At 47.0% G+C, this 14,169-nt stretch overlaps 1 protein-coding gene and 1 long non-coding RNA gene across 4 annotated transcripts in view; one reads left to right on the top strand and one right to left on the bottom strand.

Annotated features, from left to right (window-relative positions):
* Positions 1–1,382: 1,382 nt before the first annotated feature.
* LOC141424738 (uncharacterized) lies at positions 1,383–3,743 on the bottom strand. 2 transcript variants are annotated; one of them, XR_012449603.1, is made up of 3 exons: positions 3,383–3,743; positions 2,381–2,578; positions 1,383–1,681 (listed from the first exon to the last, which is right to left on the bottom strand). It is a non-coding gene; the product is annotated as an uncharacterized lncRNA (long non-coding RNA). The 2 variants fall into 2 exon arrangements; XR_012449604.1 differs by lacking the exon at positions 3,383–3,743 and adding an exon at positions 2,789–2,912.
* Positions 3,043–14,169, top strand: part of Plpp4 (phospholipid phosphatase 4) — a 129,271-nt gene continuing 118,144 nt past the window's right edge. For both annotated transcript variants that reach the window (XM_074078194.1, XM_074078193.1), the window contains exon 1: positions 3,043–3,334. In XM_074078194.1, the coding sequence (XP_073934295.1) occupies positions 3,279–3,334 (56 nt within the window). In that variant the 5' untranslated portion in view covers positions 3,043–3,278. The remainder of the gene's footprint in view (positions 3,335–14,169) is intronic.

The raw sequence follows: 14,169 nt of genomic DNA, 5'->3' as shown, positions 1-14,169 counted from the left end.
CCTGCTTACTTGGTGCATGTCCACAGCTGGACAGCTGCAGGAGTGAGCCACGTCCAAACACTTGGGGGGTGGGGCTGCTTGCTCATGGGATTTGGGGCACTGAGGATGCCATCTGCAGGCCTTTTTTAGGGGGAAGAGACTCATTCTGCTCCTCAAGAGGGACCTGGTTCAAATGATAAATTCTTCTGTGAGAGATGCACTGAGAAACCCCGATCCAGATTTATATAATGAATGAGACTAGAGCTTTCCCTCAGCAGCAGATTGGGGTAAGTGGAAAGAGACATCATTAGGGCAGATGACAGGGTGCCAAAGGAATTGGGAGAAGACGGGGCAGCTGAAGACAGACATTGGGAATGACCTCCCTGCTTTGTTCCAAGTCAGTCCTACAGTCTTTATTGACAGATGGAAAGGTGGAGATCAGACAACCTTATTATGGAACACACAGAATAATTCTCCTTTACTAGTTAAAAATCCTCAAGTTGAGCTGGAGATGTGGCTCAAGTGGTAAGAGTGCCTGCTTTACAAGCATGAAGCCCTGAGTTCAAACTCCAGTCTCACCAATAAATAAATAAATAAATAATAAAATCCTAATTTTGGACAAGAATGAGGGAGAGCATCTAATTGCCATCTGGTTGTACCTGGTGTGCATGGTTGTGGTATGGAAAATTATCACCTCCCCATCAATCATTTTCCCAAAGCATCTACCTTCTGCTTGTGGGGTCACCCTCCCCCCCTTCTCACACAGCAGCTTTGAGTAAGGATGAATCATGGAATTCAGGACTGAGACAACCCATCCATTGCAATTTTCTGACCATAGTGATTTGTGCATGGTTAGCAGCAATGACACATTTGCTGGAGGTGCTGGGACCAAGGCAGGGAGCTTTTTTTTTTTCCAGAGTTGAACCTGGAATTCTTAAACCCACTGTCAAACTACCAAGAGTCTGAGACAAACAAATACAGGGCTGACAGAGCAGGCAGCTGGAAAGAAACAAGTCCTGATGGCATCGCTTGCACTCTGAATCCAACAGAGCCTGAAATCCAATCTTCCCCAGGACTTTTCATTTTTTTTTTTATTCAGTATGCTCAAGTTGAAGTATCTGCTGTTTGCTACCAAGAAGCTCTGACTGCATCAGTTTTGGGCAGCTGATGGACAGGGGCAGGAGCAGTAGGGTGGGATTCATGCACTGATAGATGTTGCAGGATGGTGATAGCAGTTCCCTACAATGAAGAGTTATCTGAAGGAGGTCCAAGCTGCCTTAAGTGGGGGGGGTAAGGAAGGGGGTGGAGGGAAGGGGGGAGAAATGACCCAAACATTGTGTGCACATATGAATAAAAGAAAAAAAATAATAAAAATAAAAAGCTTTGTTTAATTCAAAGTCACTTCTGAATGATTACAGCAAGGAAGTCACATGCCCTTCAAATGCCCTTTTCAGGTATCTCGAACACAAACAATAAACAATGTGGTACAAAGGTTCTTATTTTGTGATTCTGATAGCAGGCCCTGGTGTGCAGGATTGCTACAACTAGGTCCTTATCACCAACTTGTTAGCATCCCTTCCTGGAATACAGCTGCCTGGCAGTCTCAGATGGAGGTCTTGAGTTCACTGGGCTGGTGATGGGCTCTCCTATTCCACTTTGCCAAACCATGGGAATCCAGTTGTGTTCAGAGTCATTGCTGGGCCTAAGACACAAAGGAGACATAACCATACCTTCTCTTTCTGAGTCTTTCCTATCTATGCACCTGACAGCCCATGTGCCTGATAAGCTGTGTGATCACTCATTCATTTGTTCACTCAGCAAATACTCAACAAACACCCAGGGTAGGCTAGGTATGGGGCACACAGTGATGAGCAAAGCAGACACAGTTCTTGTCTGTGGGGCTTCCAGTATGGTGGTCCTTCCGCACAGAGTTGGATTCCTTTCATCTGCCCCCTCTCCTGAGATGATTTCCTTGGGTATCTGGGGTTTGGCGTGTGTTTCCTTTGGAGGCAAGGTCTGTTTGCCCTTTGCTGCTGTCAAAGCCCTCCTCCTAAGGTCTTCTTTCTATCTGCTCCTCCTTTTGTCCAAGACTGACATGTTGTCTCCTTAATCCCAGCAACCAGCTTCCTATGGGCTCCAGCCCATAAAATCCTGGTGAGGTCCCTCCTAAAATCCAGGAGAAGCCTGGGCTTCCCAGGAATAACTTTATGAATATTGCTTTACATTTTAAACATCCATTTGCTTTAAATTCTAAGAGTGTACATAGCCCTGATGGGTGGCGAGAAAGCCAAGCCAAGACCCCGCGGGGCTCAGACCTGCTGTCCAGCTGCCTGAATGCTGCGTCAGCGATCAGAGACCCTGCCTGCCCCCGCTGGCCAGGATGTACCAGGGCTTTTTTTACCTTCCACCGCACAGCAGTCCAAAAACTACTGAGGGGAGAGGAAGATGATAGAGGAGAGGGTGTCCAGGGACCATCTGGTGATGATGGCATGGCGGGGAGCCAGGCTCGCCTTTGCCCTCAGTTTGTCCCAGGTCTTAGGCACCTGGCTGGCACTTCCTCAGAGAGTATGAACCCTGCACGTGACCGCATGGGAACTTCCTAGGGGGAAATAAAAGAAAAAGAATTTTAGGTTGCAAAGGTGTGAGGAGGACAGAAAGCGGGAAGGAAGGAGCGCTCCAGCAGGGACACAGGGTGCCAGGGCTGCCCTGAGCCCAAGAGAATCCCCCAAGCGCGCGCGTATACTACATGCCCACGTGCGTGCGTGTGCCAGGGGACCAGAGACTGGAAAACCAGAGTCGGAGACAGAACCTGGAGACGCAGAGGGGCCGCAGGCAGAGCCCCAGCAAGCGCGCTGCCAGGGCGCGGAGCCAGGGGCCGCCCACTGGCCGGGGAGCAGCGGAGCGCGCAGAGGAGGCGCGGGCGGCCGCTACGGCGACAGGGCTTCCCCGGGCTTCCCCTCCCCCGGCCGCGGGCGCCCGGCACGGGCCCGGGACGCGGAGGCGGCGCCCGCCGCAAGGGAGCTGGGAGTCCCCGAGGCGCCCTTTCTCCGCGCGCGCACGCGGGGCCCCAAGCGCAGGGAGAGGCCGGTGCGGCGTCCGGGAGCCCCGGGCCAGGCGGGAGGTTTGGGCTGAGCCCTCCCCGTCTCCCGCACGCCCCCGCCCGGCGCCCGCCTCCCGCCCCCGCCCGCGGCCTGGAGCGCGCCTCCCTCGCCGCTCAGGATCTGGCGAGCCGCGCGGGCCGAGCTGCGGGAGCCGCGGAGAGCATCAGCCGCCGCTGCGGGAGCTGTTCTGGCTGCACCATGCGGGAGCTGGCCATCGAGATCGGGGTGCGAGCCCTGCTCTTCGGGGTCTTCGTGTAAGTAGTGTCGCGCCGCGGGCGGGGCGCACCTACGCGGGAACCCACCGAACAAGCCTCTCTGCTCCCCAACTTTGTTTGAGCTGCCGTGTCCCGCCAGGGCCTGGGTTCTAGGTTTTCTCCTCGCCTGGTGCCCGACATGTGTCCTGCGGGACGAAGGGAGACCCTCTTCTCCCCTTCCCGGGACCCTAGATGCCCTGGGACTCTCGGGCACCAGGGCCGGGATCTGCTTGCATTGCCCTTATCCCGTTGGGGAGGGGGTTCGGCCCCGCACCACCTGTCCGGGGGATTTAGGCGCTCCCCGTACTAGGACGCCTGCGCACCCTGGCCCGCGCCCTCGGGAAGTTTCTCCCTCTGTGTGATCTTTCTTGACCAATGTTGGCAGTCTTTGCTCCTGGCCTCATCTCCCCTTGCCCCCCCACCACCCCGCGCCGTGCCCAGGGCCAGCCTTGGCCTCCTGGCTCCAGAGCTGGAGGTCCTGCCAAGCGGCTTCCCAGGAGGCGTTTGCGGGACTTCTCCCGCTGGAAAACTGTTGAGGCGGAGGCCCAGGTCAGGGGCCACAGCCGGGGTGTGGGCTGGAAATCTCCGTTTCCAGTGGATGTCTCTCCTTTGAGTGCGGGGCAGAGGCCTTTAGCTCTGAGCGCCGGCTCCTGGGAACAGTGATTTTGGGAAGAGGAGGGGGAGCTGGCGCAGTTCCTTCAGTGATGTCTGGGTTTCTGGGGCGCCAGGGACCTCAGCTCACCAACTCTAGGGAGGCCCCAGGGAACCTCTCCTATCTCTGCCTTTCAGATCCAGCCCAGGCAGTTAGTTGTAAGACCCACTTCTAAGCCCACCCTGAGCACTGTCACCTCACTGCCTACACTCTCTCTTCTGCCCATGGATTTTGTCTGACACATTTTAAATATTAAAGTTGCATGAACTTTCTGGATTTGCCGGTTTTTCTGGAACAAACCCCACTTAGGCCCCTCTCTGGATTTCTGCTCCCAATCTTATTCATTCACAGCAGGTGTGCCCTGTCAAAGATGACTTCCGATCCTGCTGCCTAGGGTATCCATGGAAAGAAATGCGCTTTTTTTTTGCATGTGTTCTTTACTGGGGATTAAATTCATCCAGAGTGTTTATTCACACCATCAGAAAAGGCAGTGAGCTCCCCAGATGCAGGCCAGCCCCCCTCTCCCGCCTTCTGACTGAACACTAGTGTCATTCACTGGAATGACAGAACTTCAGTTGAGTCTTGATGCATTTGGAAAAGCAAAGCGTTTTCCCTCCTTGAACTCTTGTTTTTCTACCTTTTTTTTTTCTAATAAACATTAGAACTAGTGATTGCTGTGTGATATGATGAGGGTGCTTTTATTTGGCAGATAGGCTAAAGTCTTTTCTGATAGCAATGATAAAATACTGTTTCGTGCACTGTAGAATTTAACATTTGTTGGGTGAATGTTTGCATGAAAAAATACTGAAAGAAAGTGAAATAGGCTCTTAGACTACCCACTTTGATTGCTGGTTGGAAATTCCCATTTAAAAGAGGGGCTAACAGTATTGTTTCCCTTCCAATATCCCTGAAACATTTGTGAGATGTTTACAAATACACAATGAATGGCCTGTGTAGTGAATTTGGAAACTTGGTGATTATTGTTGATGTGCTATTACTTCCTGTAAGGATGTTATGTAAAAAACCAGGTTCCATTCTTTCTCCAAAATTCCCCTTGGTATTACTTCATGGGAGATCTGCTGTGACCTGTGTAGGCAGGACACATATGGGCATTGATGGCATTTTTGGATGACTCCCAGGTTTCATGCCAAATTGGAAATGTTAACCTTGTGCCCAACTTGTGGCTCGCTTACCTGCAAAGACCAGCCTCGGCATCGATGGCACACAGGGAGGGATGTGAAGTGTGGATGTTCAAGTTCTCTTATCATCAGACAGATAATGACTACCTGGATGCTAGGAGCACAGATGTGTATGACCCAGATACAGATAAGCTTCTGGCACCTTGGCTTTTGGGGGAAATTTCATTCTTCTGGTTGCTAGTGGGTTCTTCCTTCCACTCAGGAAGATGGTGGTCTCTACAGCCCACAGAGGTTTGGAAAGTCCTTCCAGCTCTGCTGAATCTGATTTCCCTGCCGCAGTGTCCAGTGGAGCCTGGGCAATTCATCACCTCTTTTGACTTGGCATGTCTACCCTGCTTCCCAGGGTGAGAGACTAGTTTTGGGGGAAGTATATGTCACCTATTTGCAAGCTCATTTTCTTGTAGAAACCTCCTGCCTGGAACTCCAACACCTCTGGCTCGCATTCTTGCTGTGGATTCCAAGTTAGAGCTCATGACGTGTTTTGGAAGCTGAACGATGTGATCTCTCCCCGACCGACTCTTAAGGAAGGGTATTATCTTCAATCAGGTGTGCTGAGGTCTTGTGCATTGAGGATTTGGAAAGAAAGCTTTCCGGATCGTCTCTGTACATGCTCAGTGCCTTTTGGGCATCCCTATCTGAGAATTTCAAATAGCTGGGAAGAAAAATTACTAGTAAATGCAAATCAGGACCAGCACAGAAAGTTTAGCCTAACAGGGAATAAGTTGGTTACAGGAACCCAGGGCTAGGAAAAATGAAAGTATGATGTGTAGTTTTAAGATTACTGGTAGTACTCTGAAGCTTGTGGGCTTTGAGGTCTTATGGATCTTATTCAGGGCCTGGACAGAGCAGGGAGGAGAAGCACCTAGGGGCACCCTTATCAGGCTTCCCTAACAGCTCCGGGAGAGATGCAGCAAGTGTTTTGCAAATGTCAAAGGTGGAGGTGAAGCTTACTCAGCAGCTCGGAGCTGTGAGTAAAGGACTCTGCAGTCCAGTGTGGACTAGCACCGGTACACCAGCGCCGTAACTCCCACTAATTGGGGGTATACTACTGGTCATGCAGTAATGAAGACAATTCCATATGCCATTCACCTGATGAAGCCAGCCTACTGGTGTATCTTCATCATGGATTGAAGAAACCGAAGCACCATCACAAGGAACTGCCCAAGTTACAGAGCCGATCAGGGCGTCTCTGAGATCTAAATGCAAATGCTGCACCTGGGTAGTTTGGACTGTCAGTCTCCCTTTAGGGACAATGGCGGGCAGCATTGGTTAGTAAAGGGCCTTACTGTTTGCACAGGGCCTCTGGTGTGTTTTTCTTTGAAGCCTCATCCCACTTGAGGTGGATACTGCTCACTACCCTCTTTGTATATAAAGAAGACAGAGTTCAGAAAGGGCTTGAACCTACTCGCTCAGCTAGCAGGTCTAATGCAGAAGCAAACAAGAGGTTGTCTTGTGTCTCATAGCCATCAGCCACCGAGACAGAGGTGTCTAGTGCCAGATTTCCAGACTTTTGCTTCAGCGAAAGTGACCACATCCTGTGAGCCATTCACTTCTGTGACCTGTTACCTCCAGAAAGCAAGTGCACAGGGCCTTGAGTAATGTGTGGAAAAAGATGCCACTCTGGCTCTAAAATCAAGTCTTAGGGTGATAACTCAAAGGTGGAGGGACAGTGGTGGTTGCTCAGTCTCCCTAAAAAGTGGGACTTGGGCCTCTCCCAGAATTCGAAGATAGGATATGGTGAGGAAATTGCTAGTAAGAACTAAAATAGTTGTATTGAAGAACCAGTGGCCCATGCTTTCTCCTCCTGCTGATGTCTGTCACCCTGGATGTCAGTAATTTCAGAGAATGGTGCCTTCTCAGCACTGCAGAAATGACTCTGGAAAGATGATGCTGACCTGAAATGCTGGCCTGGGGCAAAGGTGTCTACCTATTTCGCTTGTCAGTCTGGGCTCTCTGTGCTTGTCTGTCCCTACTTCCCCAGGGTCCTTCCTTTCCTCCCTCTTTATGGTTCCTGGTGACTCTCTGTCTGCAATGTCTGGCCAGGAGTGTGAGTCTTCTCAGGTTTCCAGGGTGCTCAGCTGATGGCATTTACACCTCAGATCAGTTCTGCATCTTGCCTTGTCTCTGCAGGAAGCCTGTGCCAGGTGGGGGGAACAAGAGAAGGAAAGCCAAGTGGTCTCCAGTGAGTGCACAGTTCAGTAGAGCAGATACACAGTGGGCCATTCTGTGTTATTTTTCCCTTTGCCATTACTGGTTTTGAAATTACTGCCTTCCAGTGTTTCTCATATCATCTATCAGTGGATGGATCTTTATTTGGCAACTTCTAGGCACTTGCATGTGTTATTTTCTGTCTTTATCATTAGTAAACTCTGCTTGGTGTAACTCCAGCAAGACAGAGGAAAGCTTGATGGTTTAATGATCCAGGTCACTTGCTTGAAGGCACTGGAGGTTGGTAGATGTTTGAAATATTGATAGTAACTGTCAGACCTATCATCATTGTCCCTAAGAGTCCAGTCTAGGATTTCAGGCTGGGTCCATCATGGTAGTTGGAGAAAAGTGCTCAGCTTTACTGGGGGCAGAGAGGGAGTTAACCCTGGGAGGGATGGGAAGGAAGGGACAGGTCCCAATGAAGGCTGCCCAGAACTAGCATCTCGCTGAATCTTGAGCCTCGAGTGGCAGGTATACAGGGCTTGGGCTTAAGGACATTCTTGCAGAGCTAAGGCCTGAGATGGTGTGTGAAGGAACATTTTGGGTGGAGACAGGCTCAGACTGTGGGTTTCAGGGGTGGGGAGGTGATAGGAAGTAAGCCTGGGATGAGGATGTGAAGAGCCTCTGTGCCCTGTCAGAAGGGTGCTTGTTCCCTTAGAGGCAATAACTGGGAGGCTCTGGAGATTTGGAACACAGAACGTGAGGCTTGAATGTTTGCCCCGTGGTGGAAAGGGGCTGTTCTGTTGGGTACCCACGACCTATCCACTTCTGTGAGTGATAGTATACAACTTTGCCACTGCCACTCCCACTTCATCACCAAGAGTACAGTCTTTATTAAATCTTGCACTGTGGTCAGTCATGTCCAAGCCTGGCTCTGGACTGTGAACTGCTGCACTCTGGGAGCCAGGATGTGCCCTTATCTTCTTTCCCCTTGGTCCCCATTCCCCACCTGACCTTGCCATGGTCATGGTCAATACCTCCTTACCCGATTTCTGAGATCCTTTTCCCAGAACTCACTGTTCTGTGTCAATCCAGACCAAAGCTACTTAAAGGGTGGTCTGCTGACTTCCTGGATCAGAGTTACCTGGGGCCAGTTTAGCCCTCCATAGTCAACACAGTCAACCGAATTAGCATGAAGGGAGCCCAGAATCTGTGTTTGAGCAAGTGATTCTTCCATCCACCATGTTCAGGAGTGACTGAAGCATGGTCTATGGTTATTCGAGGATCTCCTGGTTCTTCTCTCCTTCTTGGTCATACAGGAGAGATGCCCTCACTGGCCCCCTCCTTGGACTAGAGGAGGCCAGGCGATGAGCCCTAGTCAGTGGTACATGGGTGGAGTGACACCCATGGGTGTCACCACTGGGTTGAGGTAGCATGAATCTCCTCTATGCTGGAGCATAGAGCTGTGTGCTGACATGGCAGAGCTTCGAGGTGGAGTGCCAGGACAGCTGCCTTGGAAGGTGGGGTACACTGCTGGAAGTGAACTCAAGGACAGAGGCCACCTGTGTTAACTGAGATGTGGGAGTTGGTTAGGTACACCTGTTAAAATTTTTTCTTGATGTCTAGTAACAAGTTTCAAATGAGTTATTTGAGGCAAAGTGATACAGACCATGGGCTTTGGAACTAGACAGGCCTGTGTTTGAATTTTCATTCTGCCATTAATTAGCAAGTTGCCTACAATCTCTGAACCTCAGTTTATTTATGTAGGAAAAGGAGGTAAGGCTTCACTGTCTTTATTAGATAAGGAGCTGTTTGTGCCTACAGTATATACAAATAAGTGCTTTCACCCTATCTTGTTAACCCTGATCACATGTTTGTGGTCTGTATGAATGCCAATGTAGCATGGTGGCTATGACTGTGACCTTTGGCCTCAGGTTGCCAAGGTATAAATCCTGGTTTTGCCCATTACAGGCTGAGAGAGCCTGTTTGTTTCCCACCTGCTCAGTGGGAATTTTAGCAATATTCATGAACATAAGGCTTGTGAGTATTACATGAGAGTATTTGGCTCATTACAGGTGCTCAGCAAATGACAATGCTATTATTATTATTATTATCCTTTTATTAAAATGAATCCAGAGTGTACCCTAAAGAGAAATGCCATAGGTTTCTAATGATAGTCTTATTATAACTTATTTCGTATGGGGTTTCTGAAAAAAGAACAAAGTCCTCTAAATATATTTCAAAACTTCCTTTTATTCCCCAAAAGTGATCACTTGCCATAAGCTCATCCCATGAACCAGAAACCCATCACTTGCTGCGGGACTTGCTATCTGATGGGTTGGGAGGTCTCAGACTTGCAGTTTCTTAATGGTGACTTAAATTGCTGGCCCTTGCCAACAGTGATTACAGGACCATGAATTAAAAGGTTATCAGCACAGCTACATTAGACAACGCTCCTCTCCCTGACTTCAGAGTCTGTTTGGAGCTTAGTTAGGAGCACCTCTAGGCAGCAGTTTTCATCAGACACCTTCATCCATCCCATCTGTGCATATAGGAGCAGGTGCCCCTGAGCAGAGCCTCTCCTCTCCCTGGGAGGGTATCTGCCCAGTTTTCTGATAAATGGAGCATCTTTCTGTTTGAAATATTATATGCCATTGTAAAATGAGTTGACTGTACCCAGAATTCTCAGAATTGATGGTGTTTTCCCACAGGAAGATAAATGCTCATAGCATGACAAAGGGAGCTCATTAGTTTCAGAACTGGTGAATACAGTTATCTCAATTAGTTACAAAGATTATGCCTTTTGAGTCACACAAGGCTTGTAAAAGTTTGGTACTTCTATTTTTCTGGGATAGTGTTTGCAAATATAAAAATTATCTCAGTAATATTGCTTCTTGAAAGAATACCATCTTGGCGTGGGTACATTAGAAACTGTTTTACAGCAAGGGAATGAATTCAGATAAGACTACTGCTGTTGGTGGGTCCTCATGGCTCAAGTAGAACCACGCAGGTGTTAGGGGAATTCAGGATGCCCAGGTCAAGGGAGTGAAGCTTAGGGGAGCTGGCACACAGGAGCCCAGGGAGAACTTCATCACAAGTTATTCCAGAGAAGCCAGGGGCTGCTTGTTGTGCTGTCTCCACTGATGACAGAGGCACAAAGCATGGGGTCAGACTCTAGGAGCATTTAGGTTGCTTTCCAGAAAGCTCACAGGCTGCCAGTTACTGCTGGGTATTTCTTTCTGCTTTACTGGAGGGCTTTAAAAACATGTTTTTATTAAAGTATTGGTTTGAGCCATGTGAAATTGCTGATATTTGACTGTTTTGACCTACAAAAGTGGAAATTTCATTGAGTTCAACCTAAAAATAACATATCCAAAGAAAAATGTCCTATTCATAATTGTGCAGCTGCCCAGAACAGCCCCGACTTGTCAAGCCCACTTCTACCACCACCACCCCTACTTCTAACACCATTTTGAACTCTGTATAAATGGAACCCCAGTGTGTGTGTGCTTTTGTGTGACTTTTTTGGGTCAACATATTTTGGAGATTCATCTGAGTTGTTAGGGGGTTGCAGTCTGTCCAGGCTCATTGCTGTAGCACAGTCCTCTGTGACTGTGCCCCTATTTCTTTACTCATTTTATTGCCTATTCACATTTGGGTTATTAGTCTATGAGTGTAATGGTGCTGTGGTTTTTTGGTTTTTTTTTGGTGGACATATCTGTAATTTTGAGGGATATGTACCTTGAAGTAGACATGCTGGGTTATTTCACCAGAATTTTTTAAAGAAGTATTTGGCTTTTCTTTGTTCAGCTTTTCTCTAAAAGTGGTATCTAGTCTGCCTACTGTATTGATCTCTACCTATTGTGTCTGGCAGGTGATTCAAAGAAGCCTGAAGCTGGGTCCCCACTCTGTACAGGGTGAGCAACATGGTGGTGGGTCAAGGAGCTGGGTCCTGACTTGGCCAGTGATAGAGATGTGTCCTGAAGTGTAAAATGGGGACATGAACTCACTTTCTAGGGAGATGGAAAGATGAAGTGCCATGATGCATGATGGGTGCCTTGGACAGGATGGTCCATAGCAGCGTTCAGACTGGTCTCTTCCTCCCCATCCTTCCTATGACTCAGTGGGGTTATAGTTCAATTAAAAGATGCTGAATACCCCTTTGTGGTGATAATAGGCGAGTGCAGTTCTCAGGACCGCAGGACAGAGCTGACCCTCGTGCTGGGATTGAGAAAGTTCTGGGAAAGTATTCTGAACAACTCCAAGAACCCATTGAGAAACTGGCGGTATGTACACATGTGTAGGAATCTTTTAATTGACCCTTAGCTCCATTTCACTTACAGGAAGGGGGGAGGGGCGGAGAGGGAAATCTCACATATATACTGCGTGCCAGCTTTGTACGAGGCATCTGCCACACGCTACATAATTGAGTCCTTGCAGCCCCTCAAGGGGTGCTGTTGTCCTGATTGACAATCAAGGGTTAATGGTCCTCATATTCAGAGAACTCTTGTCAATAAGAAATGGGAAGATCCCTTCAATAGGAAAACAGGCAATGGCTGTGAAGAACGGGGAGCCAACAAAAACACAAATAACCGATATGCCTTTCAGTGCGTAATTTCTACAGCAGTGCAAGATTGCCCCTGAAGACAGCACACGACATGGAGCGTAAATCAGCACAAGCTTTTTATGTGCTGGGCTGAAAACATGCAGCCATAGCAATTAGTTGTGTGGTTAACTATCTGTTGACTTCTAAGACGTCTGTCAGCTGTTGCTAAGAGACAGAACAGGTTACAAAAGCATGCATGATGCTATTTTGTTTGTTTGAGATAGGGTCTCACTATGCAGCCCAGGCTGGCCTCAAACTAGAGAGCCTCCTGCTTCAGCCTCTTGAGTTCTGGGATTGCAGGTGTTCGCTACTGTGCCTGGCTCATGATGCTATTTTAAAGTGCTAATGTAATGTATTAAACTTGATCTTATATATGTAAGAAAAATGTCCGTAAAGATCTATAAAAAATCTTAATGGTGTTTTTTCTTGGGTGGGGGCTGATAGGATTATATAATACATATTTTTGTACTTCATGCTACTTTGTACTACTTGTCTAAATTATTTTCCTGTAAACATTTATTATTTTCATACATAACCAGGAAAATCAATATAGGTGCTTTCTGTTATTGGAAGAAAAAGAAGCTAATAAAATATCCCTGGATGGGGCACTGGATAGTTCTTTTGTGATTGCTTTAGAAATATTTAAATTGGGAATGTGCCAAAAATCAACCCTTCTACATTTGATGTCAATTAAAATATTTGAAAAAAAGCAGAGAGTCAAGATTAGCAGGCAGATTTAAGTTTATGTTAAAACAGATGTAATCAGAAGTTGCAGTGGAAATGCAAGTGAGCCAAGCCCTTTTGAAGGCAAGAATTAGCAGCAACAGAAATATTCCTGCCTTTTGACTTAGAGTTTTGAGAAAAAATACATTGAGGCACTAAGGTAAAAGATCCAAAACTCTTTACTTATATTTTTATTGCTTATTCCCTATAAAGCAAAGTAAATATATTTGTCAAATAAAAATTAAAACTCAGATGGTCAACATTTGAAGATGGTTTGTTAAAGTATGGACACATTGAGGATATATGATAGCTATTGAGAGAATCAGTTTGAAAATCATGAAGAAAAGTGGTGAAATTTTATGATATAATACTTATGAAAAACTATATAGGAATGCATCTCAGTATTACACCTATATGAAGTGTGTCAGATTTGAGCAAACATTAGAAAGGATTATAAGATGAATGTGGTGGGAGTGAATGTGTCTCCTCTCACTTAAAAAAATTTAAAGGTTATATGTAAAATAAAATACTTGTAAAAATTAGAGAAAGGAAAAAGTACAACATTCCTCAGTTCCTTTCACTTCTGTCAACCAGTTGCATTCCCTTTACTTTTTAAAATTAAACTTTTAAATATACATTTCTAATAATAAAAAGCACAGGAACACATTTTATATATAGTTTAAACCTTTTCCTTGATTTGCCTTGGAGATATTTTCTATCTGTACAGAACAACTTGATTCTTTTCACCGGCTGTGTATGTTTCCATTGTATTAACCTATACATGGAATTTTAGCATGCTTTCATGTTTTGCCATGACAAACACTGCAATTGTGCATACATTGTAGTGCACTGGCTCAAGTGTTGCTTCCTGATACACTTTTACAGATGAATTTTCTGAGTCAAAATCCACATGTGTTTTAAATTTGCCTGGACATTGCAAAATTGTCCACCCAAAGGGCTGTGCTGTGCATGCTTAGATTTCAGCCACAGTGCTAAGTGCCCGTTTTCCCATAACCTTGCCGATGGTTTTGTATTTCTGACACGGGAGGGAATGTGACTTTGCTTTCCTTTTTGTTCCTTTATGTTTAATGCTGAGTGTGTTTTCATCTGTGCATTGGCTCTTTCTACTTCCTGGGTGAGACATCCGTCTCTCCCTTTGTCCACGCTTCTGTCGGATCTTGCTGGTGTGGTGTGTGGGAGTGCTCTGTGCCTTGAGCATGTTCATGTTTTTGTTCATGTGTTGAAAATTTTTTCTCCACATCTATGGTTGACTTTTTTTGTGTGAGATTGGGGTTTGAACTCAGGGCTTCATGCTTACAAAGCAGGCCCTCTACCATGTAAGCCACACCTGCAGTCCATTTTACTGTGGTTGTTTTGGCCATGGGGCCTTGTGGACTAGTTGTCCAGGCCAGCCTCAAACCTCAGTCCTCCCAATCTCAGTCTCCCAAGTAGCTAGGATTATAGCTGTGAGCCACAATCATAAGCCACCCTATGACTGACCTTTAAG

The sequence above is a fragment of the Castor canadensis genome, chromosome 7 (genome assembly GCF_047511655.1).
Source record: "Castor canadensis chromosome 7, mCasCan1.hap1v2, whole genome shotgun sequence".
In the NCBI taxonomy this organism is placed as follows: domain Eukaryota; kingdom Metazoa; phylum Chordata; class Mammalia; order Rodentia; family Castoridae; genus Castor; species Castor canadensis.
This window is presented reverse-complemented; position numbering and strand designations above follow the sequence as displayed.